Source organism: Dunckerocampus dactyliophorus, chromosome 6, assembly GCF_027744805.1.
Source record: "Dunckerocampus dactyliophorus isolate RoL2022-P2 chromosome 6, RoL_Ddac_1.1, whole genome shotgun sequence".
In the NCBI taxonomy this organism is placed as follows: Eukaryota; Metazoa; Chordata; class Actinopteri; order Syngnathiformes; family Syngnathidae; genus Dunckerocampus; species Dunckerocampus dactyliophorus.
Window position 1 is genome coordinate 24,485,384 of NC_072824.1, and position 20,514 is coordinate 24,505,897.

The 20,514-nt window shown below is 40.8% G+C and overlaps 1 protein-coding gene across 1 annotated transcript in view; it reads right to left on the reverse strand.

Moving 5' to 3' along the window:
• The window catches only part of pkd1a (polycystic kidney disease 1a), an 80,226-nt gene that overhangs the window by 12,183 nt on the left and 47,529 nt on the right, over window positions 1–20,514 (reverse strand). The window contains exons 24-46 of the mRNA XM_054780319.1: window positions 20,059–20,211; window positions 16,530–16,670; window positions 15,740–16,061; window positions 15,257–15,473; window positions 14,983–15,142; window positions 13,501–13,653; window positions 13,245–13,389; window positions 10,700–11,029; window positions 10,485–10,573; window positions 10,034–10,349; window positions 8,510–8,681; window positions 8,164–8,428; window positions 7,887–8,082; window positions 7,641–7,811; window positions 7,410–7,553; window positions 7,030–7,240; window positions 5,086–5,212; window positions 4,887–4,997; window positions 4,639–4,688; window positions 4,331–4,539; window positions 2,739–2,817; window positions 2,540–2,655; window positions 730–932 (exon numbers count right to left, since the gene is read on the reverse strand). Of these exons, the coding sequence (XP_054636294.1) occupies window positions 730–932; window positions 2,540–2,655; window positions 2,739–2,817; window positions 4,331–4,539; window positions 4,639–4,688; window positions 4,887–4,997; window positions 5,086–5,212; window positions 7,030–7,240; window positions 7,410–7,553; window positions 7,641–7,811; window positions 7,887–8,082; window positions 8,164–8,428; window positions 8,510–8,681; window positions 10,034–10,349; window positions 10,485–10,573; window positions 10,700–11,029; window positions 13,245–13,389; window positions 13,501–13,653; window positions 14,983–15,142; window positions 15,257–15,473; window positions 15,740–16,061; window positions 16,530–16,670; window positions 20,059–20,211 (4,080 nt within the window). The remainder of the gene's footprint in view (window positions 1–729; window positions 933–2,539; window positions 2,656–2,738; window positions 2,818–4,330; window positions 4,540–4,638; window positions 4,689–4,886; window positions 4,998–5,085; window positions 5,213–7,029; window positions 7,241–7,409; window positions 7,554–7,640; window positions 7,812–7,886; window positions 8,083–8,163; window positions 8,429–8,509; window positions 8,682–10,033; window positions 10,350–10,484; window positions 10,574–10,699; window positions 11,030–13,244; window positions 13,390–13,500; window positions 13,654–14,982; window positions 15,143–15,256; window positions 15,474–15,739; window positions 16,062–16,529; window positions 16,671–20,058; window positions 20,212–20,514) is intronic.

The following is a 20,514-nucleotide window of genomic DNA, read 5'->3' on the forward strand; positions in this document are numbered from 1 at the left end:
CATCTTGTGAGCAGAGTTCTGGTCAGTTTTTGGTGTGGAAGAAATGATTTCTGACCAATTGGTATGGTCACAAAAGTAAAAATATGCGTTCAAAAGAGTCATACTTTTGCATTACAAAACCGTTTTTTAAAAAAACGTCGGGCCTCACAATTGCTCAGCAGTTCTTACCTGGGGTGCTGGAACAGTGGAACTCTTCACGCCATGCTTCTTTCTCTCTCCTGGGTGGGTAGGGACATAATCGTCCTTGCTGAAGTGTGCACTACACACACAAAGCTGTTTCATCCTTGCCACTTTGGTTGCCACTTCATAGCCAATTTGGCAAGAAGCCAAAGTTCCCTAATAGCAATGTCCGTGGCAATAAATTAATGGAATATATCAGGCAATTCAGATACACTCTTGTTGTTACAGCCCGGATAATTACATGTCTCTATCATATTTTAGCTACTTTCTTTTGTGACAATATATTGTCAGTAGGGGAAAAGTCACCGTAGATGCACTACACTGCTGATGGGGATGTCAAGAAATCCGAACTATCCCTGTAAGTCATGAGTGGAGGTTACACATCACTAACCTCTCATAACCTCATGAGTGAGCCACATATAAGTAATGTTAATGTTGGCCAAAACATAATAAACAAACAAAATATAGTAAACAAACATCTAACAGTAAAAAGGGCACCAAACTGGGGAGAGACATTGAAATAAGATGACTCTCGTCTTTGTGTTTTACCTTTATTGGCTCCAGCAGGAGACAGGAGCACATGAAGCTGGCAAAACAAGAGATGAGCCACATCATGGCAACATGCTGACTGAACCCGTGTCCCGCCCATATGGATATACTATTTGCCAGGGCGATCCCTGCCCAGCTCCCCCACAGGGCGGCACGTCCACACCACGGAGGGAACCGTCTGGGACGACACACGTCTGTTACAACTGGAGAAGGGCGGGGTCAGAGGAAAAGACACTTCGTTAATGCAATCGCAACGATTATGACAATATTGACATTTCGTTTGCAGGGGGGAAAAAAGACCTCAGAAATGTTTTGTCCAATCTTCATTAGTCAAATTTTACAATTTCTAAGACACTACTTGATAGAAATTGTTATAATCAACAAGATTACAGTAGAATAAGAAAATCATTATAAAAACACACACCATTCACTAACCGCACTAAGAAAGTTAAGATAATACATAATGCCGGTTAAAGAGAAGATAGAGGCCTTCTATTCTTCTATTCTTACAATAAAAATACTGAAATTCACCGATCTGGTACATTTTCAGCTAAACGGCTAAAATTATGCATAAAGAAAAAAACAACCAGCACTCTACAATACAACCTCAAGGAAAAACTATTTAAAACATCAGTACAGCCGCACTAAAAATTGTAGCATTGCGTAAGGAACTCAAGCAATGTACTAATATGAGGCAAATGTAAGAAAAGTCAACAAAAATACAAGTAGATGTATTTTGTTTACAGGGTGTGTGGAGAAAGCAGAATGCTAAGATATCATTTATTTTATTAATATTTAACAAGTAATTGTGTGAAAACTGTGAATTAAGATTATAGTTATGACAATTGTGTGCATGTTAGTATTTTCATTACTACTATTACCACTAATAAGTATGGCTGTTTCAATTCAGTGATATCACTGTGGCTTGATATTATTTTGCCATTTCCATTATGGTCTTTATGGCCATCATAAACATTTGCTGATATAGTCCTGCTTGTTTCTGTTGTTGTTGTTTTTTTTTGTCATTGCAATTGTTGTTGTTGCTGTTGTTGTGGTCTCTCTCTCTGTATTGTTCCCCTCTTGACCCAGCACTCCCCTCTCTGTTTTCTTTTCTCCTCTTTTCTATCCCCTCCTGCTCCGGTATCTATCTGCCCCCAATGACTGGACAGGACAAATAAAAAGAAAATGCTTAATTTATTGAAAAAAATACATACAATTTACTTTAAAATGCATATTTTTGACAAATAATAGGCTGTATTCAACCACAAAACAGCATGAATGATTAATTACAGTCATCCCTCGTTTATCGTTAACTGGTTCCAGACCAGACCGCGATAAGTGATTTTCTGATAAGTAGGATTCAGTATTAATAAATGTAATATTTTAGTAGTTAGATCATAGAAAACCTATTTATGATCTTCTAAATAAGATTTTTACCATTATTAGAGCCCTCTAGACATGTAATAACACCCCCTATACGCTCCTATTATTCTTTGTTTACACCACATTACTCAACTGTAATGCGAAGGCAATGAGATCACTGCAGGGACGCAACAGACCACCGCTTTAAACATAGCATCCTACCGATTTAACTAGTTAGCCTCAAATGTATTTATTTTAAATGTAACATACTGACACCTAGTGGACAGAATACTACATATAAGTTGTCTTTCAATATTTTTTGACTAAAAACAGAGGTCATTTATTAATTAATTAATTTAAAAAAACGCGAGAGAGTGAGGGAGCAATGTTTGAACTGCAATGTAGCGAGGGACAATAAACAGAAATAGGAGGATGATATAGGAGGTACCTGTGTTGGAGGTGAAAGCAGTTTTCGGGGGTTCTCTTCTGACATAATCAAGAGGAGGAGGCTCATTCATTTTCTGGAGAAGAATCACTTCTGTGTTATCTTCTAAAATGCTTGACCTAGGACACAGGTGAGGGAAGTACAGATACAGCAAATGACAGACCAGATGCAGGTAAATTATTTGTAGTTCATAGATACTTACAGGTCAGCCATCTCACTTTCATCTGCTTGTGGAAAGAAATTTTGTCCATCAGTCAGAATGTGTTTGATCAGGTCCTCATCTGTAAGGAAGAACAATCCAGTTTCGATGTGGAGAACGCAACAGGTCAAAAGACACTCCAGGAATTTTACATAATCCTCTACAAATTAATCTTATCTTTTTTTCCATGAATTAATACATCTTATCAATGAAATCCCACAGCCAAAGCCACATAATCACCGTGATCATCAATTAGTAGAGCGATGAGCCAGAGCATTGATTATTTGATTATGGAATTATCCACCTCATCAGTGGACACCATTCAGTGTAATATTACCAGATCAGTAATGAGATGAAGGATATGGTCACATGTACAACACTTAAATTAAATTATATACTGCGATTTGCTAGCAACCAGTCCAGGGTGTACTACCCCGCCTCTCGCCTGAAGTCGGCTGGGATAGGCTCCAGCATACCACCGTGACCCTAATGAGGATAAGCGGCATAGAGAATGAATGGATTAAATTATATATATACAGTATATATAAATATATATTTTGTAGAAAGGTTTACTTTTATTTTGTAGAAAATAACATATTTAAAGATTTGTCTTCCAATACACAGCTTTGTGTTATTATTGGTTGTTGGCATCAACATTTCAGCTGTTTTTTAATGTGCCTTTTGCCCTATTTTTACAATTTTTGCTGTTTTTTAAATTTTGTTTCTGCTTTGATGCAATGACAAATAAGCCACAAGCCACGCGCCGCAGATGGCCCCCAAGCCGCACTTTGGCTACCCCCAATTTTGTGGATCTTTGTCGGGGTCGTGCTTGTGACGTCGGCTCTCAACTGCAACTCGGCTTGTTGGCTCAGTGTTATGGGTGAGTGATCATGGCTGAGGAGAGAGAGACTGGTTAATGCGTTACAATAGTCAGCCCTAACGAGCCACAGCTCAAAGGTTTTTTGGGGGTGCAGGTCTATGGAGTTATATTTGTGCCTTAATTTTGAGGCAGCAAAGGCAGATTTTCAGCCATATTAATGTGCAATAATAGCTGTTGTGTGCTCAGGCACATCGCTGCGCTGTGTCACTCTCTCTCTCTCTCTTTTTCTTTCGCTTGTCCCTGAATTCTTTTTGTTGCCGGGCGTTACGCTGTTATCTCCGGTTGGGTTTTGGGGACTGGGCTTCATGTTCAGTGGTCAAAGGCACTGATGTAATAATACATTATATTTCTAATATTCTCGCTATCAACCGGCAATGTCCCAAAGATTGACTAGTAGCTCACGATCGACGGGTTGGTGACCCCTGCTAGATAGGATATATCTGTTAACGATAACAAAACAATCAAATTTAATCTAATCACTTTAGGAGACGGTCATTACACACTACTGAGATGTCAGACAAAGGACTAGGGCCTAAATTGTACATAGGTGTTAATGTTTTTTTCTCGATATGTGCCCTCTACATGTGTCAGCTAGGATAGGCTCCATGATAGATGAAGGCCAAACAAAGGCAGCTTTCAACAATTACATTACATTATAGGTCAACACTAAGGTTTATGTCTGCACATGAACTACTTGTACATCAGTTGTGCTTACCTGAAGCAGTAAAATGTTTGTTACGTTGGTCATCATCCTCGCCAGGATTAAAGGTCATGTCCACACCAAGATGCCTGCTACCTTGGCCCCTCTTCAGCCTCGGAAGAACTGTCCCATGCCCGACCCCTCCTGTCACAGACACATGACCCAACAGTTCTGGCCAGTCCCTGTCGTCTGTCTCCTCTTCTGCCACACCCCAACTCTCCACACTGAAATACACAAAATGAGGTGTTTATTCACGTAATGTCTTTAAATAAAGCAGAGACTGACTGACAGCTGTTAACAGTAAGGATTTGTGAATAACTGACCTTTTGGTAGAGGGAGTTGGCAAATCCACATTGGTTTCCTCTGAGTTGGTCTAGGAGAAACAGACAGGATGATGGGATGGACAATGACGAGGAGACACTAATGAGCTTCAGAGGGAAAACTATACCAGTCATGCTTGATTTGATTACATGTTGAAAATGATTAAATACTCTTCAAACAGTATCACATATGTAATCATACCGTATTTATGAAAGGTTAACATCATGCTGTTCTTCCCCTTGAGACGTACCTCGCCATCAAAGTAGAGGAAAGAACTTCCAGCCATGGAGTTATCCAGGAAGTCATCAATCTCCACCGACTCCTGGTCTCCTTGTGGAGGCACCTGCTCCACTGACACGCACTAATTGTTTGCAAAATGTAAAAAGGTAAAAAGGTGAGACACACAGTTTTATACAGTTTTAGTCTCAAACTGGTTTTCAAGTCATTACCTTGCTGCGGCTCATTCTGAAGAAGGTGAAGACCAAGAGGTAAAGAGGATAAGCAATCAGACAAGTCACCACGCCTGCGGCGACAGTCTCGCCATTCAGTGAAGACAACTGTGACACGGCCTGTGGACTGCAACATGGCAGTAATATAAATTATATGTAATGATTAATATAAATTGCCACTCTGGAATAAATAAAGTGTTTGAAGTTGAAATATAAGAACAAGAGCAGTCAGACAGCATGAACTTCCAACATACATCCACATAAAAAAAAGAACTATGATGTTTTATAGATTAAAAAAAAAAAAAAAACAGAAATTAATTTATCATTTATGAGGGAAGAATAGAGAAGCAATTATCATTTAATTCAATGAGAGCATCTTAATATGTTTAACAGTATCTCCTGACCATGAATATGTTTGTACATTTTAATTCCGTTAATCTATTTGTGGCGGCGTGTGTTTTACAGAGCTTTTTTTTAACACCAAGTTACACTGACATCAACACAAATCGGACTTCCTTATATGGGCATGCTCTGCACCCTCCCGCTGCTTTGCTCTGTTCATGGTGTTAGCACGTTGAGCAATGGCTCCCAGGAAATTTTTTTTTGGGTGTGCCTAAAGAGGCAAGCATCAGGCAGAAGGGGTTATTATTATTATTGTATTTACAATGAGTTAATAGTTGTACATCACACGAGTCATTCCCACAGGAGATGCTGAGCCAACTGAAGTCAGCCCTCTGGTACGCCACACACCACTCCAAGACCATTCAAAAGCTGCAATCCCAGTATGGAAAAGTCAAATACAAGAAAACGCCATTCTGGATTTTCATGCAAAAGAATCTAAGGGAGAACCGCAAGGCCAAAACAGGGAGGTTTTTAAAACCTTGAAATAATGATTGATAAGGTTTATATATTTGTTAATACATTTTCTATTTTTATAAATGTTGTTACAGTGCTGGTTGTAAGCTGTTATCTATTAGAGCTGTTTGTTGTTTTACAATAAATGTCACAGTGTAAAAATCTGTGCCTGTTATTAAAAAAGGTGTTCTGAGGTATGCTATTTAACACTGAAATAATTTTGAAATTTATGCACCTTACTTTATGGTAGGAAACACGTAATGAGGAAAAAGTGGTGTCCCATTTCTTAAGACAAGGGGTAAGAAGATGGGGAAGGGCTAAGGGGTAGAATTGGAATTCAGCCTTAAGCTTGGTCTTTGCTTGACGCATCTGCGAGGTCTGCACGGCTCAGCGTGGCCAAATTACGTCACTTTTGCAACCACGCCCGTCCGGGCAGTGTCCACGCAGCCCAAATTTTCCGCACCGTGCACCTAGGAAATTTTCTAACTACACGGACGGTCCCACGTGAAAAAACATGGTGGACAAGCAAGAGACCCTGGTGGCGGAAATTTAAAAATACAGATATGTTTATGATTCAGCTCATAAAAATCGGAGAGAAATTGCTGCCACTCTTGGAAGAGACGAGGAGGCAGTAAAAAAAAAAGTTGGACAAATTTAAGACACCGATATGTGAAGGGAAGAAAGGGTGATAAAGGGAAAGGTGGTGATCCAGGAGGAGGCAAGAATGCCCTACCAATTCTGAAAGAGGTGGGTTGGTTATTGTCCTTTATCAAACACAGACAAATGTTTAAGCTCATGCTTGTCACCGTGTTGTAAACGCTTTTTACTTCTACGATAGTGTATTGTTGTACGAATGCCGTAGACGCCCCCTATCATCTGGGAAAATATGGGCTAACAGCGGGGACATTACGCACTGACTATAAATGCTGCAGAAGCTGTCTTTGCCTGATTCCGCACGGCACGTACATGCGTCAAGCATAACCCAAGCTTTAGTCTGGTGGATTAGTCGCGTTGGTGCCAAATCTGGACGGTTCAACATAAGAAATGATGACAAAATAAGAAAGGTCATATCAAAACATGCACACACACCTGTATCTCTTGTCAAGCACAATGCTGTGCCACAGTGTGTTGAAGACCAAAAAGAGCTGTAGTAACAAAGCACAGCACGTGGCTCTCTGCAAGCGGGTGAAGGGGCTGCGAGGGGGCTTCTCCCACAGCGACAGCCACAGGTGACTCTCACACAGCGCCCTCTGAAGCTCACACTGCAGGAGGCGAGGAAACTGGCGAAGCGCTGCCTCTTCTGAGGAAACCCAATGCAGGGTCAGCAATGAAGCAGGTTTATGTGTGATAAATTGAATACAAAATATTTAGACACTCTACAGTACAATAGCAAATTAAGTCATGATCTGAGCATCTGGGATTTTTGTGAAAGCACCAGTGTTTATGTAGATATAGTCTAAATTCCTTGCCTGAGGCCTCCACCTCCATTTCTACCCGACCATCTGTTCTCTCATTGTCTACTGACAGCCACTCCTCAATCAGAAAGTAGTAACTGCTTCCGGTCTGTAAGTCCTTGACCAAGACATACTGAAGCATCCATGCTGGGGACAGACCTGGAAGAGAGACACCAAAGGATATCCTTAAATATGAGATATTTTATTTATTTATTTTTTTTACATTAGGCTGTTTTATGCAGTTACCCTTGTTGTCATGCCAAATGCGTATTTTCCACACACTGCCCAGGCTAGTGTCTGTAGCAATATGGAATATGTCGAGAGCATTGCGTGCAAAGGCTCCCCTGCTGTCCAGATGGCGGTGTCCGGTGCGGCCCTCACGGCCGTACAGATTGATTCCCACATGAGCGGTTGTGCCTGAAATTGTAATGAAATGCAATCATAATTCATCAGTGACTTTGATGTGCTTTATATTCTTCTATAAAAGTTTACCTGCTCCACGACTCCAGCCAGTTTTGACTTGAATCTCGTATTTAAAGAGCCCATCAGTGCCACACAAAGGAACCACACCAGCCCGGCGTAAGTCCAACTGATCCAACTTGTGCAAAATGGCAGCAGCAACAACGTAGCTGAGTAAGCCCAACATGCACACTAGCAGCACCACTAAGCTTGGTGGGCCGGATCGCTCCTGAGAGAGATAAACATAGTTAAGGTGTGCTGACCTTACTGGACATCACTAAAGGAACATTTTGCTGGGTCTGATACGAACTGGTACAGTAAAGCTGACTGCATTAGGTGGTACAAAGAGACCCGCGGCAAAGGCTGTGAGGTGCTTGGTGCGGCAAACGGCTCTGCTGGCATTTGTTTCCGCCAGGGGCACCATGCCATCTGTTCGCCACTGCTTCTCGCTCTCGCTGAAGTACTGGCACAGCGAGACAAACAGCCCCACCTCAAGATGAACGCCAGCAGGCTGTGAGGTGGGGCTGCAGGGCGTGCTTACGTTGATAAAGTAGTCCAGTGTGGTGTCATACAACCTGTGGCGCACAAAGTAGAAATGTATATTCATTCTCAGCTACAATCGTGTCAATGATATGTCTTTAATGAGGGGTTCTTACTCAGGTGACAGGAAGAAGGTGTATTTCTTGTGATCAAAGTCCTGGGTCATACTGAGTGTGATACGTTTTTTGTCGGTGCAGTTGAATTCATTTGGCTGTTCATGGGAATGAAGGTAGGCTTCAATATGTGGCTCCTCATTGTCTTTGTTTCCCTTTGTTCCCCCTCTGGTATCTGGAAAAGATATGGTAGAAGACATTGTTTGGCAACATTTATTTAGCTTGCATGAATGATGTACATTCTCAGAGAGTACATTCTCAGTCTGTCAATGTACTGTATAAGAATTTGAACAGGCAAAATGGGATCATCTGTACATGCAGGGGAGAAATGCAGGGTTATTTACACAATATACAGTATACTGTTGATTCACGTCTATACTGTGGATTCATGTCTATGTCTGTGTCTATACCTATGTCATGTCATGTCGCTGGCTGGGTCTTTGGAAAGCTTCATCATTAATTTTTGTTGGCTTTTTGCTGTACAGAAAAATACTGTTGTGACAACTTTTCCCCACTGGTTGACTGTCATCACTGTGGTTCAAGCTGTATCATTAGCAATTCTTTGTAATATTTTTATGACTGATGTCATGCCTTTCATGCTGTATGTTCAATACAGCTTTTGCTGTAACACCTAGGTTCCCAAAGTGGGTAGGAGTACACTGATTGCGCAGGGGGTGTGTGATTAAACATTTAAAACAGCATAACTACATTAACGCTTAACACTGAGGGTTACGTAATGCGCCTGAACGCCTCATGTGAACATCCTGCGCAGAAGGTAGTACAGTGCAGAAGAAAGAAGACAGAGCATGAAGTTGTTCACTGTTCTGTGTGCTTTACATGAACAAATAACTAATTTTGACGATGATGTTGTGCTTTAAGAGTGTAATCTTGAAAATGTCATTTATATGATGTGCTGAATAAAAACTGCTTTTCTTACATGGTGCTGTGACTAATTAGTGCATTTGAGCTAGTGCATTGAGCTGTATAAGCCTGTAATTTGTTTCTTCACTGAATGCAATGACTATGGTAGAAAGCCCACAATCTTGCATTGTTATGTTCTTTTACCCTCATTAATAATTTCTTTGTTTGCCGTTCCTTGAACGCACCATGGTTGTGTGCCGTCTGACACAGATTGACACTCATTTGTATGCCTTTCCCTGACGCTGCACAGAAGTATATTTTCTATTCTTCTTTTCACCTCATCCTTGTTCACAAATGTTAATGATGTGCATAAATGGGGGTGAGGTTTGATTATGTTGTTAGCTCTGTGCTGCTGAGTATTATTGTGCATCTTTTTTGATGCATAATCTCATGCTATTTGAGCTCAAATGTCAATTCAGGTCAGTAATAAGCCTCATATTTCCTTACTGATTACTGTACTTGAAGTAACTTTGTTTTCATAATTATTTAGAATTATTATGTTTATGTGTAACATTAGATGCATTGTTTTACTTATTATGCTTTGCATAAAGGTTTGGACACCCCTCACTACACAATGAGTTCTATATTGTATGTGTTCGGACTCGCCTTCCAAAGATGTGAAGTTGAGCTGCACAAACAGTCCAGCCTGTCGGTGGCTGTTCCCTGTAGTCACCCTGACGATGACAGAGTCACAATGGCTGATGTTTACAGCTCCAGCTGTGGGCACTCCTCCTGCACTGGAAGTATCTGTGCCTAGCTCTCCTCCGCTTCCGTTGTTAATGGCGACAGTGATGGCGAGACTGTCGTCCAGTCCAGAGATGGGAATCTGGGTGCCATTTTCAGTGCGGAACTCCATTGATGCCACTTCTGTGGAGACGGTATAGTTGGCTACATAGTTGAAGGGGAAGGGGTTGGACTCCAACTGGAGGGAAAACAAAGAATTGCGGGATTCATGTGAGGAAATGCCAAGGAGAGGACAACATATATGGGGGTCGAAGGTAAAAAGTTAAGTCTTTGCATGTGTGGTCAAGAGGCACTTCATGTTTATTGGTATTACCTGGAAGAGTAACTGCATGACACTGTTTCCTGCGGCAGCTCTGCCCAGACTGCTGTTGAACGCTCTCGGGATGGAGAAGCGCTGGCACTCTGAAAACAGACATGATGGCACAGGCTTGACACACTGATCTTGACAGCCCTGCTTGTCACAGCAACCTTCTTCAGTTAGTAAGGTGAAGAAATGACTAATCGGTTCACACTGAATAAATACCCCACCTGGGCTGCTGTTGCCATGGTAACAGAGCAGACTCTGGGGGTCGGCCAGTTTTCCTGTGGCAGCAATCTCTGCTCCCCTCAGCACAAGTGGCTCTTCGTTGAGAACGCGGCAATGCATCAAGATCAGCATCAGAACCGAGGACAGGCTGAAGGCTTTGGCTGCCACTCGCAGTGGGTGTGGCTCCAAGGAGGATGGGGAGGGGTCCAACAGAATACCTCCATGGTATGAACCAGAGGAAGACAACGGGGAGGTAGAGTAGAATGATGGGGAATCCACATAGGCAGGTTGGACGTAAGATGCTGACTGGCTGACTTGATGGATCAGATCACCTGAAGTTTTGGAATGTTAGGGAAGAAGTGGAAATGATCACTTTTTTCACTAAGTACTCTGTAATCTGTCATGTATGTATGTCAATCGATGTACACTTGTCCCTCGCCACATTGCGGTTTGAACATCGCGGCTTCACTCGATCACGTATTTTTAACATACGTATATTAATTTATAAATCAAGCTGTTTCATAGTTGAACAAGGCCTATTATTAGTCATAAAATAGGCATATTTAGGTAAATTATACGTATTTTTTGCCTAAATTCTGCATTTTCAAGCATAAAAATGGATAAATGAACTAAAATACAAACATAAGGAATTAAGAAGACAATTCAAATTGTGAATGTAGTATTCTACATTGGTCACTACGTGTCTAATTATTCGGTGAGACAAGCATCAGACTTGATAGCAGGAACAACAGGCTTTATTGCAAGTTTAAATTATCTCACAATGGGCACAATAACAATAACTTAATAATAATAATAATAATCATCATCATCATAGTAACACGGGCTACTCTGGCGGCCATATTCCACGACAAGCTAATACTGAACTCTGAACCCCCAACGTCACTTCCTGTCCACCACCCATTCTGCTCCTCTACTAGCACAGGAACACATTCACTGCGACACAAATTATCTCAAAATGGGCACAATAATAATAACATAATAATAATAATCATGATCATCATCATCATAATAACACGGGCTACTGTTGCAGCCATAATCCATGACAAGCACTGAATCCCCAACGTCACTTCCTGTCTGCCACCCATTCTGCTCCTCTACTAGCACCGAAACACATTCACTGCGACACATGTGAGCCCAAGTTTTATTTACGTCTTAAACGTCTTATTTTCTATGATTATATCAACTATGTTGGTTAATACGAATGTAAAGGTGACAATATGGGTGTTAGTCCATATCTTGAAGGCTCTAATAATATTAAAAAACATATTTAGAATATCATAAACATGCTTTCTATGCCATAACAATGAAAATATTCAATTTATGAAGGAGGACTCCTACTTTGCGGAAATTCACTTATCAGTCAGGTCTGGAACCAATTAACCGCAACGGAGGGATTACTGTATTGTATTATTAGAAACAAAGAATAAAGCTTGGTTTATGCACCTGCGTAGTCACTTCATCAACATTTCAAAGTTTTGTGTCAGGGTAGAACATGTGCCGTACAATTCTTTCGCCATAACAATACCGACTGTGTGGACCGTGTTTCTTGGAGAGTCAACTCAGTGAGCCACTATGACTCTGGTTGACTGTTAAACTTAGTTGGTTTCCTTCATTGCTAGAGAGCAACTGTACATAAGGAGTGACTGGGAGTGTTATTGAAGCTGAAATCAATCAGTGAGTCACAACGGTTAATTTTATTGCAAAATACTGATCCAAAATCAGAGGCGAAGGCGTTAGTGAATTTGGGCTGTACGAGTCATATACACACAGGAATAATGTACTATCAGAACATCAATCACAGCTTTTATGGCCCACATCGCCATGATGCAAGGGCAGATTTTTTGGTATGTGGGAGGGTTTGGTGGGACAGGAGCATTGGACTGTAGCATAAGATGGCACCTCGGCGCAGAAGCCAGGCTTAATGCTTAACAAGAGACCTCCAAAGTTTTTGAATGAGTTGACAGTTATGATTTATGATCTTTAATAACCTAAAGGAGATCAAGTTTCATCCAGATCAAAAATGTATGTGTGAAATTACCTTAGTATTACAGAGATAATGCATAAACATTGGAACAGGCAAAATTTGATTTTTGGGTTAAAACGTGCTGTACATGGTTGCCAAATAAGTAGTTTTAGCAGCAATAGAACTTTTACAATTTTGATACTGTATATGGCAAAATGTTATTGCAACATCATCCGTGTGAGGATTGCCACATTTACTGTGAATACGTAGTCTTGGTAAGACCACACACCCACCACAAAAAATAATAGTAACTGATCTTTCAAATATGAAAAAAGATAATGCCTACAAACAGAAAACCCACAGCAATTAAAATGATCCTTCTTGGTAGCAATGATAATACTAATAAACACAAATTAAACCTGATAATTCAACATTTTGGTTGTGGTTGTCATATAAATACAATTAACTTGTGTTTAGGCTTAAGCATAAGCAGCCTAGATATAAAAAAATGCATTTCAAGAAAACGGAAAAGTGCACCTGTGCAGTGGTCACACATCTCTTACCCATGATGTTCAGGATGTTGTCAGCTATCTCAGTCGGAGTAACCGTTCCCTGCTTGGTGTCATTTTGTAGAATCTCTAACATAGACTCAAGTTTGTTGAGAGTGCTGTTCTGACACTCTTCACAGATAAACTCCCGACTCACTGCCTAAAAACACACATAGCAAATAAATAATTACCTTCTTTTTCCACAACTCTTAATTTCTCAGTGGCCTCTTTTTGTTTTCCTGCACTCTTCAATCGCAACCAACCTACTCACCGTGCACTGTGCGAGCGCAGCAGAGGTTTGCTGAATGTCATTCACAGAGTTCAGGTCTAGTGAAGTCAGAGCCCTGGTGATGTTGCTGCGGACTCTTACTCGGTAGCCCCGCTCGTCGAGGGACACCTGAGTGGACTCCCTGCTCTGCTCGTACTGTTGCAACACACATGCAGAAATCAGTAATGTTATACAGGGACATACATTCACTGGCCCTAAATACTGCATTAGGTGCATTTTTTAGTTTTATCTTTCATTATCTTATTCTTTGCAAATAATCTGGGATTTTATCATCACAATCTGGATATTTTGGCTGACATCTCAGGCACTGCTTGTGCAATCACAGGCCGGTCGTACATCATCATCATCAATCATTATAGCAGCACCACTCATTGCTCATGATATCTCTGAGTACATGCTAATTTATTACGCTGTAACTTTATCTGGAACAGTCTACGCAAGCTGGCTGACATAAAATTATTCATTTATCAAGTGACGTTTTCTGTTATCTTATAAATTGTTTAACTTTTTACGGCCACATGTTGAAAAAAAGAACTCAGACCATTTTTTTATTAAATCTGTGAATATAAAAATAATTAGCTGTTTACTGGGCTGCAGGCTGCGACTAAATGGTTTTGTGGCTAAAATTTGAGACATTGCAAGTAAATTTTTCATCTACTCGTGCATGTGCGACCAGTTCATTTGTTTGTCTTTTTAAAAGTCAGATTATCATACACAGATTATGCGATTGGAAACTTGCTCTCTCTCTTGCATGTGTGCGCTACTGGAGCGGAGCCGGCGTTCTGCGCACGCGCCTATCTCCACGGCAAGATGTATTACAGTAGAGTACATATGGATGGAGAAAGCCAAACAATCGTACTTTGTGATGTAAAAAAGTAGCCATCACACTGCGGCTACCTGTATTGTTTCTGTGCAAATTGCTAGCCATCCAGGTCAAGATGGTCGTCATAAATCGAATAGAAGTGAATAAATGACAACAGTTGTATCTGGCAGGTAATCACTTCAATGATGACATAGTTCATAGCACAACGTGGCTCGTAGAATTCCTTCTCATGCACATTTGCAGCCAAGACACAGATATATGTTGCCAGGTCTCGCAAGAGAATCAAGTGACTAGCTCGCTGAAAACAAGCCCAAAACAAGAGGGAACCTGGGAATTTGCAAGTATCTTTACAAAAAAACAAGCCCAAAGTTGCTTCTAATAGGCAAATCTGGCAACGCTGCCTGAGATGCTTTGTTTATATGTGACGTAACACGTCAACCAGGAAAGCCAAACGTAAAAGGAGCATAAGCGACATCTAGTGTTGGGGCTGTTTTGTTACTATTGCAACAACACATCATCAGTCGCATAAAACTACCCTGTCTCACGGGTCTCGTGGCGCGAGATCTCGTGACACCCCTATTATTAAGTGATGGATTGTATAGATGCTTGCAAACAATGTTCCATGTTGAGGCCTTTCCTACCTCATTTAGGACAGTAATAAGAGCCAAGGAAAGCTCCCTGACTCTTTGAGAGTCTCCTTGCTCCAGCAGCTGTTTGAGTTTACTATCAGTCAGCTCTGCCAGCCAGTGGGGAAGACTTGTGTATTCAGACGGTGGATCCGGCAGCTCCACCTCAATGGATCTGTGCACAAAGTATTGAATAATGTGTTACAGTAGCCATATTTACTGATGGTCATATACTTTCATAAATATGATTATACGAATAGCTTTGACCTCCAGGAAATGAAATAGTTACTTGTTGAGGGCGGTGATTGCTGCTCCTTGAAGGTCCTCGACTGTGATGGACACAGCAACGCGATGTCGGGCCGAGCTGAAGCCTGGCGGAAGAAAGGCTGAATGCTCTGGACTGCTGCCTTTGTACACACAGAACTCTTCACAGTAGTCTTCTCTGCAGCGTGTCACTAACAAACTATAGAGTAAAGGTGTCACTGAGATGCCCCGATCACTGTAACCTGGAGGAGGGCATGGAGGAGAACAGGGGCAGGAAAAACAGAAATGCATGCTAAGTAGCAGACCAAGAAAAACATTAAAATTAATTGACAAAAATATAAGAAACCATGAAGAGAAACAACTTTGTTATATAAAGGCACGCTGAGCTCTCGAGATTTTCTACACCAGACTCCATGCCATGTATCTCACTGATCAAAACGTCTTCTTAAGTTAATTGATGAATTAACTGATGAGTGTGTGATGTGATAAATGCATATAAATTCCGTACCTGAGCACTTGAAGTATACTCTGTCCAGCAGCGTTCGAATCCTCCAACCTCCACCATCTCCATCGCCATTGTCCCCTTCCGCCTCCCCTCCCGCTCTCAGGTGACACTCCCCACCCGCCGGAGGCATGTTGTGGTGCAGTGTAATAGAGGCAGCGCCTTCATCATCCAGTGCGTCATCGGTTACATGCAAGGTGAAGATGTAGGAGTCTCCGTGGCGAAGGACGCCCTGTCGCAGCACCAGATTCATACCGTCACTTCTTGTGGTCGTCGAGGAGGAGTCCAGGATCAGGGTCTCGTTCTGCAACGTCATGGCCGTCCATCTCTGAAAAGGAGAAACACCAACATTTTCACAAAAATGTGTTGAAAAATCCCAATGAAGTTGTATATTGCAAATTTCAGAGTATAGATTTGGAATTAAAGTGCTTTTCCTTGTTACAATGTCCATTCCACTCACACCCGAGACAAGAAGTGACTTCAGCTAAGCTACATAAGAACATCCAGCTGAGAGATACACTTGAGCACCAAATGACTCAGCAACTATTTTGTCTTTTTTGATTGTTTTCCTGTTTTAGTAAGGACATGACTGATTCTCTCTGGCTCCGCTTATACAATGACCTCAGCCACTAATACTTGCACCATAAAAGTCAAAATAACAGAAGATGGAGGAAGAGGAAGACTCTGGAAATAATGACCTCATTGGTGTCTGTGTGAAACAGTGACCTCACCTCTCAGTGTTAGTTACAGTAGGAGAGTGATAGTGTGTATCCTAGTGTGGTTTGTGTGTGTTTACCCCACGGTGAATGCCCTGGCAATTGGTGCAGGTTCCTCTGAGGTAGACATACGAGTTCTGGCTGACTTCGTAGATGGACTGCGCCCTACAGGACACACACTCCAGATATACCATGGGGATGTGACCGCTCTGGAGAAGCACCTGTCAAACAGACACACACACACACACACACGCTCGCACATAAAACTTGTGCAACAACATTTGCACATTCATAATTGGGTTGGAAATGGAAGTGTAAGTCAAAATAGGATATTATTGGTTATTATTTTTCTTTGTAAAAATGTTATATTCTCATCTCCACCATTAACTGTGACAGTGTTTCTTATCAGGCAAATCATAGAGATTACATTTATAATACGAGTTTGACAGAAGCCCATAAAAAGAAAAATTGTGTAAAGAAAAGGATTTGATGACTAGAATTTCCCACCATTAGGTCAATTCAATAAAATGCACTGGATGATCCATAAAAACACTGGCTTACTGAGCACATGCTAACATATTTTTATTTCTATTTTTTTACAACCATCTGTTCTTCTTCAGTGAACTAATTCATTATTTTAAGTAGAGAAACAAATGTTGAGTTAACCTGCACCACACATACTCCATCATCTAGCTATTTAACCGTCAGGATGCCTTGTCAACTTTTTTTGAGTGAGAAAAATGTAATGAAAGTTATAACAAGTCCACACCTGACAAAACACAACGCAACATGTCCTTTGACCTCAGCTATTGCAAGAGTCTGACAAAAAAAAATCTCCTGAGAGGGTATGTTGAAAAATATAATAACATGGAGTGGTTTGACAAGTCAATTAGTCCACACTGAAAAACACACAAAAAACACTGACTGAGCCATGTGACATTCACTAACTTTTCACGCTGACTTGGGCTTCAGAACCTGAGGTTCCTGGTTCACGTGCCGTCGCGGACGTAAATAAATTGCAGCTAGTTGTTGGAGAGATGCTAGTATGCTTTCTGACTGAGGTACCTTGCTGTCGCTTTTTGCAGTGTTTCCCATACATTCATTTATTTGTGATTTGTGATTTGTTTGAGATTTTCACTCTTAAACACATTATAATGGGACTGTCTGTGACTGTAGCTTGTCGTTACAACCCCGCACATTAGATGGCATCGTAACTCTGCTTCTTAACACACCTCACATTAAACAAGAAGACGTAGCAGGAGGGCTCAGTGTTGCCAACTTAGCAACGTTGTCGCTGTATTTAGCGAGTATTCGGACCCCTGTAGATTGTCTTTTTCAAAAGAGTGACTAGTGACAAATCTAGTGATAATTTCTGGTCTTAGTGGACACTTCTGGAGACTAACATGAAAGTATGTATCGCTCTTTTCAACAAGCAGCGGGTCCTGCTGTGACCCCTCCCCCCATCTAAAAGAACACACAGGCTGCTCATTCTTGTGATATAAAAAAAAACACACAAAAAGAAACATCCGAAGTCGTTTATATTTCTGAACTTATTTATTTAGTTTTTCGTGTTTTTTTGTTCACTTTTTGTCTCCCACATCGTCCATAAAAATTACAGGCATCACGATCAGGGTTGGGCATCGAGTCTCAAGCAGCGATTGGAACCGGGACTAACATTGTGATTGTTCACATATTTTTACTTCAATTCCTAGTTTCAATTCCCCAATTCCCTTCCTCGCCCCTCAGGAAGAAATAGATGCGAGTACCAACAAACAAAGAGCTGGCGAACACCAACAAAGAAGCAGCAGCTAAAAAGTTTGGTTTAACTTCATAAAAAGAGAGTGGTCGGCTCAACGACAACGGTGTGAAATAACAGTGCCCGGTCTTTGATGCACTACGTCGGACTTCTTCTAAGCAGTCAGAATCAGGGAAGTCAAACAATAAATGACGTCAGTCTCATGCCAATGTAACCGAACGTTTCAGGATGCCCACTGATGTGGAAGTTCGTAAATAACGGATGGGAGCTATGGCTACAGAAGGTCAGTTTATTCATGTACACAGCTAGTTTCATGTAGCAACAGTCAAGACAACTTGTCAACCACACAACATCCTTCCAGCCTTCAGTATAAGAGCACTGTGGGCTACAACCTGTTTACTTGTAACAAAATAAGGCTATCATAAAAAACATCTTACCGCAAATAAGTATGTTAGTGCTAATAATAGTCGGCCAACTCATCCAGCTAACATTAGCCCGTGTACTTTTTTCATAGAGAAATGTTTGACAAGTTGTTTCTTTAATATTCTGCACCCAGCATCACAAACTAACACAAACAACAGCATATGTGGAAATATTTTGGGAAACCCTGTTTTGTATTAATAAAAAAGTCAATGAAAAAAATAACATCTGAGACATCTTGCACTGATTTGAACTTTGACCTCAAAATAAATGGTGGTGGCGAAATCTCTGCCGCATTATGAGGATTTCATTGACAACGGATGACTCATCCTGCATGAACTAATTCTGTAACTTTCATTAAATCCGACTCTAACTGAAAATAATTAGGATTACGATTCTGACAATAAACAGTACGCACACACTACAAACGTTACACACTGGAACTGGGAAACGGACTGCAGTCTTCCTGTCGACCACGTCTGCTCATTTATTTATTCATTGCTATCTTAGGTTGCACTAAACTATGGCCGCATAAAATAAATGATGAGTTTTTACCCAGATTATAGTTATAGGGTACAGTGGAGCCTTGGTTAGCGTCATTACTTCGTTCCAGAAGGTCTGACTCTAAAACAGATGCTAACGGAATACATTTTTCCCATAAGAAATAAAATGAATACGTGATTCATGACGTGACTGTTCCCAAAGCTACGATGTGGCAGGGAGATGAACACCTTCCTCTCCCAACATCACCTTCCTGTTTTGCCGTGAGTTATTTCTTGAAAGCAATCGTATTTCTCACCTCAATAACCCAAAATGGAGCCAAAGAAGTTGCAAGTGCCAGCATTTTGATAAAGGCGAGAAACACTATTGAATTCAAGAAATAACTAATAATAATAAAAAAAGGAAAGGTGGTTTTGAAGAGTAAAGGTGTTGCCACATCGTATCTTTGAGAACAGTCACGTCTTCAATGAAGGTAAAAGTAACCTTAAATGTTTATTTACCCCTTTCAGTCATCATTTATGAGAATTTAGAATTGTTTTATGCACGTGAAACTACAATTGTAAAACTATAAAATACGTGCTAACAGGACGCTTTGTGATAAAAATACATTAAGAACACAGTTGCATGCAATGTACAAATAACACAACGGGACACGCAGCATATTGTACGCTAACTGGAAAATACGGTTAGTGCAAATTTTGGCATAAATTTTCATCACACTAACTGGGGTGAACGCTAACCAAGGTTGCACTGTATATCAAAAAAAGAGTAATAGAATAGTAAAGGCCATCTTTGCATATCATAGAGTGTATGAAAACAAATCGAATAAGCAAATTATTTGCAATATGACTTCTATCTGCCAAACTTCACTTTACAGAAGGAATTGCTAACTGGGAGGATGTATTTTCATTTTCGGGAGGGTGTACACTCACTGTTTGTGTGGTGGACTCTGGTGCCATTCCCTCTTTGCTGATAGTCAGCTTGAAAGTGTATTCCACATCTGCCTCCAACTCAATGCCAGAGATCCCCAGGACAGGACCGCTGGACCCCAAACCAAAGTTCAGGCTGGAGCAGTGCTCAGGACCCTGCAGAAGAGATGAGGATGGATATTTACTTCAGTGTTCAGAAAGCTCTTGTAATACTAGGGATGTCAAAAGATTACAAATTTGAATCAAATGAATCACAGTTTTCAAATGAATTAATCATGATTGATCACCATTTGCAACTTTGTGTGAAATTTGCCCTTTTTACTGTATTTCATGAACAAAAAGATAAAAGATAAATGACAAGACACAATTGTATATATGTGCATGTATTAACAGCTCCAAATGAATTGAACATTTAAATTAAACTCTAAAAGACAGCAGACATGTCTGAAAATCTACTTT